This window comes from Exserohilum turcica (assembly GCF_000359705.1).
Source record: "Exserohilum turcica Et28A unplaced genomic scaffold SETTUscaffold_9, whole genome shotgun sequence".
Taxonomy (NCBI): Eukaryota; Fungi; Ascomycota; class Dothideomycetes; order Pleosporales; family Pleosporaceae; genus Exserohilum; species Exserohilum turcicum.
In genome coordinates, this window is record NW_007360310.1 from 1,217,728 (window position 1) to 1,231,428 (window position 13,701).

General features: G+C 52.2%; 5 protein-coding genes across 5 annotated transcripts; 2 read left to right on the plus strand and 3 right to left on the minus strand.

Annotated features, from left to right (window-relative positions):
- Window positions 1-1,868: 1,868 nt before the first annotated feature.
- On the minus strand, window positions 1,869-3,550 carry SETTUDRAFT_174636 (glycoside hydrolase family 10 protein; the record flags this gene model as incomplete). Its single annotated transcript, XM_008033359.1, has 5 exons — window positions 1,869-2,437; window positions 2,517-2,558; window positions 2,631-2,977; window positions 3,033-3,283; window positions 3,342-3,550. 5 exons carry the CDS (start codon window positions 3,548-3,550, stop codon window positions 2,294-2,296), a joined length of 993 nt encoding a protein of 330 aa, XP_008031550.1. The 3' UTR covers window positions 1,869-2,293.
- Window positions 3,551-4,063: 513 nt separating this feature from the next.
- Window positions 4,064-5,926, minus strand: SETTUDRAFT_124398 (uncharacterized protein). The gene is made up of 5 exons (XM_008033360.1): window positions 5,713-5,926; window positions 5,534-5,656; window positions 4,949-5,459; window positions 4,330-4,894; window positions 4,064-4,198 (listed from the first exon to the last, which is right to left on the minus strand). The coding sequence occupies exons 1-5, from the start codon at window positions 5,843-5,845 to the stop codon at window positions 4,085-4,087; spliced, it is 1,446 nt and encodes a 481-aa protein (XP_008031551.1). The 5' UTR covers window positions 5,846-5,926; the 3' UTR covers window positions 4,064-4,084.
- A 1,361-nt stretch (window positions 5,927-7,287) lies between these two features.
- SETTUDRAFT_100368 (uncharacterized protein) lies at window positions 7,288-7,958 on the plus strand (the record flags this gene model as incomplete). Its single annotated transcript, XM_008033361.1, has 4 exons — window positions 7,288-7,478; window positions 7,538-7,640; window positions 7,710-7,806; window positions 7,864-7,958. Coding segments are annotated over 4 exons (486 nt in total), but the record flags the coding sequence as incomplete, so codon positions are not given.
- A 738-nt stretch (window positions 7,959-8,696) lies between these two features.
- SETTUDRAFT_24497 (uncharacterized protein) lies at window positions 8,697-10,808 on the plus strand (the record flags this gene model as incomplete). The annotated part of the gene is made up of 1 exon (XM_008033002.1): window positions 8,697-10,808. The coding sequence occupies one exon, from the start codon at window positions 8,697-8,699 to the stop codon at window positions 10,806-10,808; it is 2,112 nt and encodes a 703-aa protein (XP_008031193.1).
- Window positions 10,809-11,147: 339 nt separating this feature from the next.
- On the minus strand, window positions 11,148-13,370 carry SETTUDRAFT_144165 (uncharacterized protein). Its single transcript, XM_008033362.1, has 2 exons — window positions 12,408-13,370; window positions 11,148-12,354 (listed from the first exon to the last, which is right to left on the minus strand). Exons 1-2 carry the CDS (start codon window positions 12,883-12,885, stop codon window positions 11,270-11,272), a joined length of 1,563 nt encoding a protein of 520 aa, XP_008031553.1. The 5' UTR covers window positions 12,886-13,370; the 3' UTR covers window positions 11,148-11,269.
- Window positions 13,371-13,701: the final 331 nt, after the last annotated feature.

Here is a 13,701-nt window from a genome sequence, read left to right on the forward strand (position 1 = left end):
ATTACGTAACAAGCCTGGCAGAGTTCCACAATGGAGATGGGTAAAAGAGACGGGTAAGCTGGCTCGTGAGAGCAGTCGTGGTGGCATTGATTGGTGGCGTTACCAGACTCAAGTTCTTATCCCAAAGCTAATTCCCTTCGCAAAGGAGTGCCAAAAAGAGAGACCACGTGTCTTTGTTCAAGAAGATAAGGCACCTTCGCATACCCACCACGCTCAAAGAACTATATACCGAAACGCTGAGGTGGAGCAGCTCCCATGGCCAGGCAATTCACCTGATCTCAACGCTATTGAAGCAGCCTGGCCATGGCTCAAAAGAAAAACAACACGAAGAGGCGCACCAAAAAGTCGGGCGGAAGGGACAAAAGTATGGCAACAGTACTAGGATGAGCTACCTCAACACCAAATTCAAGCTTGGATAGAGCGTATTCCGTTTCATATTCAAGAAATCATTAAACTTGAAGGTGGCAATGAGTACAAAGAGGGGCGGCGGGACCGATCTACATAGCTTCGGCCCTATTTTCGGCGGTAATCAATGCACCCCTGTCAGCAAGAACTTTTGACAGTCACCTCCGTACACCGAGGTTAACTTGGTCCGCTAGCTTCCATTTCCCCTCTCACACATACACACACTCTCTCTCTCTCTCCAGCTCGCGCCAACCGACGATTAAATGCAGCACTGCTGGATCAATCTCGATCTTAAAAGGACCTCTGGAAAAAGCTGTGTACTTTTTTGATTTATTGATTTCATGTTTCTCAGAGCCGCAAGGAAGCCGTGGGGAAAGCATACCAGCTCACGTGCCCCCATGCACTAAGTACAACTGCCACGCCTTTTTGTTTCTTCCCTTCTCGACTTGCCGGATGCGGTAAACGCACGTCCAAAGCCATTGATTCCTGGAACGGCTGCAAACACCACTTCTAGGGCTGCAATGATGCAGCGATTTACGATTCCTAGCGGAGCCAAGGGGGAGTGCCATTGGTTGCTGGGCGTGGGCTGGGCCTGCTGCTGTGGAACGGCGGCGGGCCACCGTTCATGCGGCCGGGTAGGTGGTGTCATGCTATCCCGAGATTAAAATCCTTGGAAGCTGGTGGTATCGGTCCTAATGTCGGGAGTCTGTGTGGTGGGGAGAAGAGAAAGCCACCGTACGAAGGCTTATTTCAGCTCCAGTGAGTTTCCGTCTTTTGCTGGGCTGGGTCCTTTTTTTTTCTCTACCTGCATGTACCAGAGGGAAGTACGTAAGTAAGGTGGAGCTGCACAAGAAGATGTGTGTGCGTATAACATTTGTGCAATTTCTCAGCTGATAGGGTATGGCATATCATATTCCTTTTCTCGCATAGTCGTGCATCTCTGATCTTCTCAAATAGATTGACGCCCAGCTCCCCCCGTTCAGCTCGTCTTGGAATCACACACGCTTCTCTTGATCGACGTCACTTCACCAAAACAGCATAATACCACAATCACGGCATCTTTCCACCAAACACTGCGTCATAGCAAAGGACCAAAGAAAAAAACACACCTAGCCGGTACCCTCCGCAAGCGAAACCCTAAGTGCTCGTCGGAGAGCCATTTTCCCGGCTGCAATGCACCTTGGCACATGCTAGCGGCACGACTTGCACACTGCCCCACCACCACCAACAGCGGCCCCCTTCCACGCCTAGCCTGCTGCACATAATTCATACATAGCACATGCACCGGCCCATATCCCCCAGAAACAAAAAAACAACAGGGAACAACCCAACGACACTGTCCACGCGATACCTACACGGGAGTCAAGCCCATGTGCGCAATCCACTCTCTGGCATACGGGGACTCGATTACGGCCAATGGCGGCGTGACACACAGGGCACGGTGCATGGAAAAGGCGAGGCTAAGAGAGCATTCAAGTATGGCGCTTTCATGGATGATGCCTTGAGGCTCCAAGCGATCGATGGATGATTGAGAATTGCTTGATGCGGAAATATGGGGGTCCCCGAAAGACGAGGATTGGGGAGTGGGGTGGTGGCGAGGAAGAGACGGACCATGTTGCCAGGGAAAGAGAAGCGAGGGGGGAAAAGTGGATGGGGAGAAGAGCTGGATCAACATGACTTGTGGCTTGTCTTGCTCGTCTAATAGGTCTAAGGCCTGGACGATCAATTTGCTACGATTGGAATACTGCATCTTTTTCGTACGAGCACGACAACAAGCGAAAACCATATCCCCTCTTGCAGCTCGACAGTTCCAAGACAAAGGCGCTCCCGTCTCCACGCATGCTCCGGCATGGAACTACTACATCCTTTTTAGAAACCAAACCCTGAATCAAGACGAAGTGACGGTCTGTCCGTTGATCACATTCAGGAACGTCGTGTAGGCAGGCTTCTTCTGGAAATTGGCATCCCACAACAGTGCCGAGCCCTCGCCGGGAAACGTCGTGGGAATCCACGAGTATTTGTCAGAAACACCCTAAAAAACACGCATCTAGTCAGCACTTGTTTCACCTCAATCTGCTTTACTTTCGCCACATGGGAGCGCGGGAACTTACCCAGACGGTCATTCCAACACACCGCGGCACGTTGAGACAACTCTACGCCAACCGCCCCCAAGCCGCTGCCGCGTCCGCCAGCTTCTGGCTGGTAGTCGGTAAATTCGAGGCCACGTCCAACTCGGTATATGCGACGTCGATGCCCAGACTGGCCAAATCTTGCAGCGACTTGGTCAGTACCTGCACGCTGGGAGTGACGGTGCCCTGTGTGCTCGTCGGCTCGGACACCATGTGGCCCTGAAAGCCGACGCCATTGATCTTGACGCCCCACGACTGCACGAGCTTGACGAGGCGCATGGCGCCAATATGCTTGGCCGTTCCGTACTCGAGGTTGTAGTCATTGTAGTAGAGCTGGCTGTTAGGGTCCGCTTGAGCCGCAATGCGGAACGCAATGGGGATATACTGCTCCCCGATTACACGGAGAAACACGCTGTCTTTGGTTGTGCCGTCCTCGTTGAGTGCTGACGTGTGTTAGGGTTACACTTTTTCGCATACGCACAGTCATGATAGACGTACCTTCGTTGACAACATCGCAGTGCGTGCACTTTCCTTTGTACCGCCTCACAACTTGCCGGATGTGGTTTTCCATGACGCTCATCAACGTGGCATTGCTGGTGATCTGGTTCACATATTCGGGCAGCTGACTGTGCCACACCAGCGTGTGGCATCGAAGCTGCTTATTGTTCTGCGTCGCAAAGTTCGCAACCGCGTCAGCACCGCTCCAGGTGAATTGACCTTGACTTGGTTCCGTGGCATCCCACTTCATGCTTCCGAGGACGCTAGTCTTTCCTACGTGTCTGAGCTGGATACAACACCTAGACGTACGCGTTTTCAGGCGTCACAGACCCGAATTCAGAGCGGATGATGCCTTGCTCCGTGTTGTCATTGCGGATTGTCAGTGCCGTCCCAATGTATGAGCGGCCACGGGCTTTCATAGCAGCATTGAGAGTGGTAGCCTGGCGAGGATCAATAGGCGTACTGGATACAGCACTCGTGAGTGCCAGAGTGGCAGCGGTAAAGATTGGGAAATGCATTGTTTGCTTGGTATGAAGGATAGAGACCAGAATATCGATTTCAGTATGTTGGATCACCATGCTATTCATACTCCTCCATCACCACCCAGGATGAAGCTGATTCGAGCACTCTGAGACATTCATCCACAGGTCATATGGCATGATCCGCACATCCGTCTTGACATGCACGCTGTAGAGTTCAGAGACTCGGATCGTGATGATCGAGAGTGCCCTTCTGACACGACTAAGACGGGCTACGGTGTATACAATACGAGCATTATGCATGGAACATGTTTGCTCGGAGATATTTAAACTTTGACACAACAACCGATGCCCTGGGATATGGCGTCTCGTGAGGCGGGGGAAGGGTACAGGTACTCGATGCTTTTAGCCTCTTTACCCGCTACCTGGGCCGCGACAGACAGACTACAGTCCCCATGCCATAAATAGATATTTTCGATCGTGATGAGAAAAAAAAAGAGAGACAAGAGTGAGCAGCCGAAAGAGAGAGAGAGAGAGAGAGAGGGGGGGGATGGAGGGTTGTGAGACTTCTTACTAGGTCTGCTTCCTTGGTATAACATTGACCATGAAACCTTCGTTGGCAGCAACACCGCCCGTAACAACGTACTGTCCAAACTGCTTGACTTCAAAGTCGAACTGGCGGATAATCTAATTTTTGTTGTTGTTTAGAGTTAGTTTCGATTAGTTGCTCTAGGATGAATACGAGAATAAGCCGTTGGTAAAAAGAAAAAAGACCAAAAAAACTACTACAACAACAACAACAACTACAGCAAGCTTACCTCTGGTAATAGTTTATGCGACTCCAGAATTGCCACGTCTTTACCCACGCAGACCCTAGGTCCCGTGCCAAAGGTGAATTGGGCCGCTTCTAGCTCATAGGCTCTTTGCTGGCTTTGGAGCCATCGCTCGGGCTTGTATTCTTCGGCGTCGGCCCCGTAGAAGTCCTTGTTGCGCTGCACAACATACGAGTAGCATGTGACATCGGTGCCGGCTGGGATGTAATGACCGTCAATGACTTTGCCGCCGGCTGGAATCACTCTGCTGAAGTAGTTGGCAGCCGAGGGACCAAGACGAATGCCCTCTTTGATGCACGCTACGAAGTAGGGCAGATGCTCTCTCACCTCGTCGTAGCGGACGGGTGTGGAAAGCACACCACGTGCTTCGGCAGCTTCGATTTCCTCACGTGCGCGTGCAAGGATGGATGGGTTACTGATCATGTATTGGAGAACCATGCCCATGGCTGTGCCGGTGGTGTCGGCGCCCGCTTGGATGAGCAGAGTGATGTGGGCATGCTTGTCAATTGCGCTCAAGGAAGACCCATCGGAGTAGCGGGCATCGAGACAGCTAGTGACAATTATTCATATCACTCTATAGACAAGCAATCACCCAGTGACTTACTGCTGTAAGAAATCCGGTCTGCCCTCAAACTGCTTCTCGGCATTCTGCTCTTCACGCGCAGCAATCTGGCGGCCCGCCTCACCCAACAGCCAGCCCATTCCCGCCTCGTCGGCCGGCGACGGCAGCAGCAACGCGCCCGTGAACGGCAGCGTGAGGATCTTCTCGCGGAAGAAATTAAAGCGGCCCGAGAACCCAAAGATGGGCAGTGCTTTGCGGAAGTTGCTGAGCAGTCCGTTTACATCGCGCTGCTGCTCGACACAGCCAAACGGCCGCGAAAACGCAATCATGCCTAGGATGTCAAGCGCAAACTCGGATACTTTGTCCGACAGACAGATGGTGCGGTTGGCTTCGGCGTGCTCGTGGAACTTTTGGATAAAGAGACTGATGTGGTCGTCGAAACGGGACTCCCATTCGTTCTTCAGTGGCCCGATGGTCCACGGCGCATTCGACAGGGCTTTGCGCAATAAGCGGTGTCGCTCCCCGTCAATCGTCGTTACCAGGCTTGCGGGTCCTGCGGAATTTGTAAGTAGAGAGCTGGCAGGGGGGTGGGGGCGCGTGTCCCAGCGCATGCATGTTGTTACTAACCCAGAGATCCGGCTCGGTAAAGACCGCCCTTTGTGTTACATTGGGGGTCTCGGTAAATATCTCTCAGCGACGATGGCTTGGGGAAGAGCAGCAAAGTCGGGGATATGCGTATAGGATGGTCCGCTGTGGTGTGTCAGGGCTTTGCTGATAGGGTGGGTGGGCTTTGGGGGATGACTTACTGCCATACTTCTTTTCAAGGTACATGAGCCATTGGGGCTCCTTGCGTAGCACTGAGACTATAGCGCTCACAATGGAGAATGAACTGGCATACCATGGTCCTGGGAATTTGGAAAGCGGATGCAGCTTTTGCATGTAGAAGATGCGCCAAAGGATTGCTATGAAGGATACAGCGAGCGAGATCAGACCAAGGTTGACTGCTTTCGCAGCAAGATTGGTTGTATCTAGCACCGCCATGACTGCTACAAAACAGCTATACTCGATTTCAGAATGGGGGGACGGAAACGCCTGTCCAGTGTTGTTGAGGTGTACCAATGGGGACTCCACCTCAAGGGAAACGTCACTTATTATAAGCAAAATGGTTCTTTTCAACGGGCACTAACACGTAACCCTGCATTCGCGCGACAGGATTCATGTAGCTTTTTGAGGGGTCTTCTTATCTAGCTACCTGCTCAGGTGGCCGTCTCCACAACGGTACATGTTCCCTTTTCGTGAACCCCCTCGCATCGCCCACACCGAGAGTGCCATTGGGAAACTTTCCAGTACCAATGGTTGGTCCTATAATGGCTCAGTTGTGCTTGGCGCCGTGCTGTTTTACGCGCATATGGAGCACTGGTGGCGATGTGATCGGTAGGAATCTTGCAGGGATCTTACATATGCGAGACACTGCGGGAATCCTAACGGCACACAAACACACCAAGCTGCGGACTGGGCCGTGGCGTAGGTAGTACCCGGAGCCGTTAGCCTGTGCTGGGAAAGTCATGCAGAGCAGATGTGCATATATTAACAGCGTTTGTGGTGTAAGGGCATAGGGTGGCGATGAAAGTGCCCATCGGGAGGGTGGGTCGGTATGCGGTCCCAACAGGAATGCAGTCCCCAGCGGCAATGTTACTAATAGACGCCGTGGCGGCTTCCTCTGTACCATGTGATGGCTGGGAAATCAAGATATCGGTACAGCGCCATGGCATTGCTGACAGCTGAAAAGTACAAGTTTTGGAGAGACCGGCCACAGGAACATCGAGACGTGGCGGGCATAGAGTACCAAGCCGCATACTGACGTCCAATGGCCATGGCTTGTTCCCGATGAACAGTGTAGGGTTCCGTTGAACATGAGTTGTTAGTGTAAGCGCTATAATCCACAGACTTTGAGAAGATGCCTTATGTGGCAAGTGGGGCTATAGTCCAATCATCCTCTATGTCTATCTAGCACATCCGCCCTACACGTCCTCTTGTGTTTCTGCTGTATTGAATGCGGGATCGTATTGGTATTGGATAGATTTCCCTTTAACTAGTACTTGCGGTCTTCGGGGAGGCTTTGTTGAACAGCATGGCGACGCTCTGGACTATGCAGCTTACCCTCAAGCAGACATTGACATACCCGTTAGCATTTATATGACAGTGCCTAGGGGGTTTGCATTGTCTTCATGAAGATGTAAATCATGGCGGGTGTTGTCTTAAAAGAGAAATCTGGTCAAATACCTCTCCATCACGAGCTCGGCTCCAGAATGCGGGGTTCCGAGACATGAAGCATATAATCATAACCTCCCGCCAGACGACTTAACCACTTATCAGGTCCGCACACCATGACCGAAATCAATCCCCTCGACATGCTCGCCATCAAAAATGTCGTGTCGCGCTATTGCCAAGCGCTGGATTCCAAAGACTACGATATGCTAGGCCAGGTCTTCGTCCCAGACGTTGAAGCAGATTACCCTTTCAATTCGAATATGAAGAGCTTAGACGAGGTCAAGGATGCAATCAAGAACCGGTACTTAACTCATAGATCCTGCGAAACAAGTGTAGTTATCCCATACCTAATATCCCCAGCCTCGGGCCAGTTCGCACGCACCACAGCCTCACAACACAAACCATTACTTTCGGGTCCGACGCAAAGACTGCCCAAGTAATGACATACTTCCAGGGTGTTCATGTAAGTGGCGAATTGAATATCTAGAGTCCCTTAATATCAAGTACACGGCACTCGTACTCACTCTTGCAGTTCGGACAAGGCCCACACGAGGGTAAGATGCTGTGCGCGTACGGCAAGTACACCGATAACTTGGTCCTACAAGAGGCACAGAATGGCGATTTCGAGGGTGCGTAGATTCTCCATGTCAGCAAGACTAATTGCTGACTCAATGTACAACATCCAGGTGTGCAAGGCGCAAGCGGAATTTGGAGGATCAAGGGCAGGACGGTGACTTTTACTCAGCGAATTGGTGATGAGAAGATTATGAAGGAGCATTAATTCAACGTAACCAACCCGGAGTTTTTGACAAGAGTAGCTGCTACTGGTGTACTACACATCTCATGGATGCTGCCTGTTGCCTTCCCTGTGAGGTAGCCTATCTGGATTGCCACGTGCGTGCCGACACTCTGTTCCTTTCCCTTCCCAGGGACCAACAATCATTCTCTTCCTCGCACAATCATCGTTTCTCCCCCAACGCATTACTATCTTACCGTCGCTTGGCAGAATTAGACAACATCGCAAACATCGGTAACATGGGTCGCAGGCTGACTTTTGCACCTCCACAGCTTTGGACTATGGCGTGGAAGACGGAACAAGCATTCAACATGCCGTTGTGCGAAATTTGGATCGATGAGTAACGCTATCGTGTCACAGAAAATAACATCAGCTGAAAAAAACAGGGCGACAAGTTTGCAATCTGAAGAGGTCCAAAGAATGAGAGTAGAGTGGCGCCTTTCACCCTACAGCAGCAGCGAGATGGATGAATACTATTACCTGACCAGCAAAATCACTGCGCGGACTGGTTGCTGCGTTGTATACATTACGTATTTCACCAATTCTCGTCACGACTTTGCATATTGTATACAAGGTCCTACAGACGTTCCTAAATTTTGTGCTGGTATACACGGCGCGCGCAGGGTATGTCAATTCATCCCAGCTCTCAAGCAACTGAGGGAATATCTAAACCAAAATTAATATGACTCCAATGCTGATTGTTGTTTATAGTACGACGGTCGAATGCTTGCTGCGCCCATCACACTAAAGGGACAAGGCTTGGACAAGGAAGATGGTACCGGCAAAATTGGGCCAATCGACTGGAGAGGATTCACTAAAATCCCCAAGACGGGAGCTATTGCCAGTGCCCACTGGAAATATCTGTTCGAGACGGCAAAGTGCGCGTGGAGCAGGATAACACTCGATATGGAGGCACTAGAAAAGCTCAACAAGACGATGGCGGATGTTCCAGATTCAGAATGCGAGCAGCAGGAATCACTAGGGCGCAGACAACTGCCTATCAGCGCCGGCACTGCGGATCCAGAAGCGCAACGAATTGCCATACAGCAAAATGTTGATCTGCTGAAAAAGAAGCCGGATCATTATGACAGAGTCTTTCAATACCTCGAGGCCGAGTTGTTCGGCCGACGCAGCCGTCAGAAGAAGCGAGATCTAACAGAGAAGCAATATCATCTCATAGCACGACTCAGGGACAATGCCGACGACTTTGTACTTCTATACGACGAGCGCAACGAAGAAGAAGAAGAAGAAGAAGTGGAAGATGACTCATACTTTATCGAGGAAGAGGATCGGTTATTGCGTGAAAGAGATGAGTTGATTGTGAAGATACGAGAGCAGCTTGCCATGCCAATAAACGCACCAGATGACGTCGAACCCTCACATTCGCCTGTCTCAGAAAAGCCCGAGTTACCCGAGGTACCACAGAAGATCGAGTACGTGACGGAAAGCAACGAGCCAGAGCCGCCTGTCATACCGGTAAAGCTTATAAGCTCAGAACATAACATGAACACGCATAAAGGGGTGATTGACACATTTGGAGAGATTACCGGCTCCAATGATGAAATCTCCAGGACATATCTCATCAGGGCCGGCTGGGATATAGACGTTGCTCTATCAGACTTTTACGAGCCCCAACCGCAGCTAAAGCAACCTACTTTACCTGCTGCCAAGTACTCGGAAGGAGAGCTCGCCAGTCTGGAACAATTCATACACATCACAAAAGCAACTGATGGAACAGCTGAGAGCTATCTCAAATCTGCTGATTGGTGTTTGGGCCCTGCAGTATCCAACTACTTTGCGGACGGAGACGCTTTGCGCGATGCCGTAAAAGCCGCCGACCAGGCTTCTAGCGCAAAGCCTTCGAAGATCAGTGCTACAATCAATGATAGGCCTGTACATCACATATGTGTTGGCACAAACGATACGCAAAAGAGACTGGCCATCAGCTCGCGCGACCCCGCCAAGGCTCTGACCGCGCAAGTGGCAGTGAGGAACAAGAGGATACAAAAGATCAAATCGGAAATGGACGCGAATCAGAGGGCCATGCATGAGCTTGCCATTGGCACAACCTGCGAAGAACCCATCGCAATCAACCAGAAAAGCCAGAAAATCTGTCATCCACCACGTGTAGCAGGTCCCCCTGCCACCGGCGAACGAACATCTCGATTCGAACGGGTCTTCGAAAACAAAAAACGAGAAGTTGCTCCGTCTCCTCCGCAAAAAGGCCTCTCCCATGCCGGTCTCCCGCTTTCGCTCGACGAATCAGGCAACGTGATTCCGCCGACGGAGCCCATCGGGACACCCTACCAGCAGTACCTCGCGATGCGGCGACGGCTGCAAATCCAGCACTACGGACACGAAGCCATTGACTCGAACGGCGATCCGCTCCGCGGCGTCCCTACGCGGGAACGCTGCGAGCCGCCCATTGTACAAGAAGGAAGCAGTAGTTCCGACGACAGCACTAACGACCAGGACGGGGAGTCCACGCCCCCGGCCTCACCGTCTCCACCGCAGTCGCCACCGCAGCCAGAAACGGAAAACCTACCCAAACTCACCATCAAGCTCAAGTTCAGCCTCGGCGTGATTGAAGAGAAAAAAAAGCCAAAAGAACATGCTGTTGTGGAAGAGATAGCAAGAATCACGGAGATCGTGGACGATGTAGCGGCCGCACAGGAACACCGAAAGGCGTTGTTTGTGTCCAACGAAGAAGATGCGTGGGATGGCTATGATAGCGATGACCAAAAGGTAGATTGTGGGTCTGATTTTGATGCCGAGGGCGAGAGCGATGGCGACGAAGAAATGGTATTTCCCATGGATGAAGGAACAAAGGTTTAGGGTAGGGTAGGGTAGGGGGCAAGAGTTAGACTAGTCTTTACTTCGTACATCGTTAATTAGACTCTTTGCGAGAATCAGGCTGGCTACATAGCTTTTGCATACTTGGAAGCAAGAGTGTTATCGTACAAGTAAGTGGCTTTTTCGCACTACATAAGATCACGGTACTTCGCTTCTGAGACCGACAGAGAGAGACAAAATGTACTCATGTTCCAATAGAATGCAAGGGTATTTACCGCACATCACAGCAGTGTGTGTGTGTGTGTGGTATATAAAGAAACATCTATAGAGGTACTACTAGTTCGAGATCCCGAGCAGTGGTATGAATGCGTTTGGGGGGAAGAAAAGGGAAAAAGAGAGTACTGCTCTAGTTACATGTTTTGCTGGTTATTATCATCACAGTTCACCACCACCTTCCAGTTTGATAATGCATCTTGATTTTTCGTATAGAAAGTAGGATTTATCTACTCGCTGTTGTCGAGAAATTCGACCATGATGCTGGCGCCCTTGAGACCAGCGGTTTCGACGGTTTCGTCCAGGTGGTCGAGAAGGTTCTTGCCCATGAAGACAAGGTCAAACTCGGCGCCCTGCTTGCCTTCCCAGGGACCATCAGCCTTGATCCATTCGTAGACGCGACGAACGGGATCTGCGAGGTTGAACCGGCGCACAATGGGTCGGCCTGATGGGCCTCGGAACTGAATGCGTGTAGTGACCTTGGGGTCGGTAACAGTGGGCTCAGTGTGGGGGGCGTTTGCGGAGATGGCGGCGAAGACTGGGTTCGTGTTGGAGGCCTCTGGCTCTGGTTCAGGTACAGCTTCTTCTGCTTTGCCCTTACCCTTGATGTTGTCGGTCGACTTTGTGAGCTCGTCCGGATCGTCTTCCTGGGGGCCCTTGCCGTTCTCCATGCTGTTTTTGAGTGCCATTTCCAGCATCTCCTCTTCGGTCATGCGGCCTACGTCCTTCTTGGCTGATTCTGACTTTCGCTTCGCTACAGGGTTCTTTGCATTGACGTTCAAACTGTAACGGTCAAGGAACTCGTGGAGCTGGGCGTGGAACTCCACTGGTTCGGGTATCGGTGGGCCTGACCAAACCTTGACCTGTTCGCCAGTTCGGGGGTCGACAATAGCAATATGTGGGTAAGCATCTGAGCTGTCGCGGGCGTGGAAGTAGTAGTTCATGTACTGTTGCCCACGCTGATCGTCCTTGGCATACTGCAAGAAGATGAAGTTTTCCCGGACCGTAGCCTTGATGTCGTCATTCTTCCAAATGTCCCTATTAAGGCGCTGGCAGTCAAAGATTGCTGGATCCTGGATGTTGACGAGCAGCCACTTTTCCTCATCCTTCCCCATGTCTCGTGCCTTTTCCCATGATCCCTGGTACATGATTTCGAATGGTGGACGAAATAGCTCTGCGAGCATGTTCATCTTAGAAGACTGCTCAGAAGCACCGCCCGTCGCGGTTGCAAGCTCGCGTCGCCGGGCGCTGGAGTCTGCAGTGTTGTCCCAAACATTTGTGTGGGTAGTGTGCTGGTTGAAGATGCCCGCGCGGCCTATATCATATAAGTCAGCAATGTCAGAAAATTGTATGTAGAGCGCAGCATACCTGTCCGCCGACGAGCCAGCTGTTCTTGAACCAAAGCATCTATGTCGTCGTCGTCACCAGCAGGACCCCAGTTGGAGCCGGGACCAACCAGTGTCTCTGTTGTCCGTTGCATGGGCGCGCGAACCTCGTCGGTGCCAGCTCCTCCGGCTCCACCGCCACCATACATCTCCTCTTGTAACCGCCGCGCCATGGCTTCATCGTCCTCGATGCCATGTTGAGTTTGCGCCGGCGCGGCTGTGTCTTGGTGTGCGGGCTCGAAGTCCATGTCATCGTCGGAATCGATATGTATGGGATTCTGCGCAGAACTAGCTGCGGCGGGCTGTGCTGGGGCGGAGGGAGCGACGTCCAAGCCGGGAGCATCGAAGAACAGTTGTATGGCCTGTTCAAAGTTGCCGTCTGTCAAGCGCAGATACTGTGCGGCCTTGTCAGGGTCACACGAAGTGATACTGCAGAAGTTGACCACAGATTCCTCGTCCATCTTGGGCGATTGTCTGCGTTTGGATTTGGATTTGGACAGTGGGCGATTCGGTGTGATGTGGAGTGCTGGGCGCAAGGTCGAGTGCTTGAGCTTCTGGCGCCGAGAGTGAAAGACTTTGCGGCCGCGGAGAGCTATCCCGAGAGGCGGGCCTGGGTCGTGAAGGCGGCTTCTGTGCAGGTCGGTGGTTCAAGAATTTGTGTGGCGGTTGCGACGGTGGTCGAAGTAGAACCGTGGTGGGGCAGATTCATGTACCCATCAACCCCCGGCAGACAGCAATCTGAAACGGCGTGCCCACGGAATGGCAGGAATGCAGGAGTCAGGTGAAAGTGAGGCTGTGTGGCGACGAAGCGTATCACACGGTAAGAGGCGTGGGCGTTGTGGGTGCCCGTGTGACTGCAGCTGCGGTCAAGAGACTGCGGCAGGCACGCGCTCTGCTTGTTTGCTGGCAGACGGCGGGCGATGGAGAGACGAGCGGGGCGAATTGCTGCTCGCGATGGGGTTGCAGGCGTAGACGAGGTTGAGGAGAGGGCGACGTGGGCGGAATCACGTCCAAGACGCGCTGCCAGTGTCCGGAGAATGGCGAACGCAGGCAGCGGCGAGTGCGTCATTAGGTACCCGCCGTGTACCCGTGCGGCGCATCCCTGTCGCCTCCGAGGTGAATGTCCCACACGCACGCCATATGTGGCCATTCCGGACCAAGGACGCTCCAGAGGCGCCTTTGTAATCAGCGCAGAGATACACTAGCACGCTCCGTCTACCCTCAGACACCCTCGCCAGCTCATGGGCCACGCCATCGCCATCTGCCTGTTGTCCTTG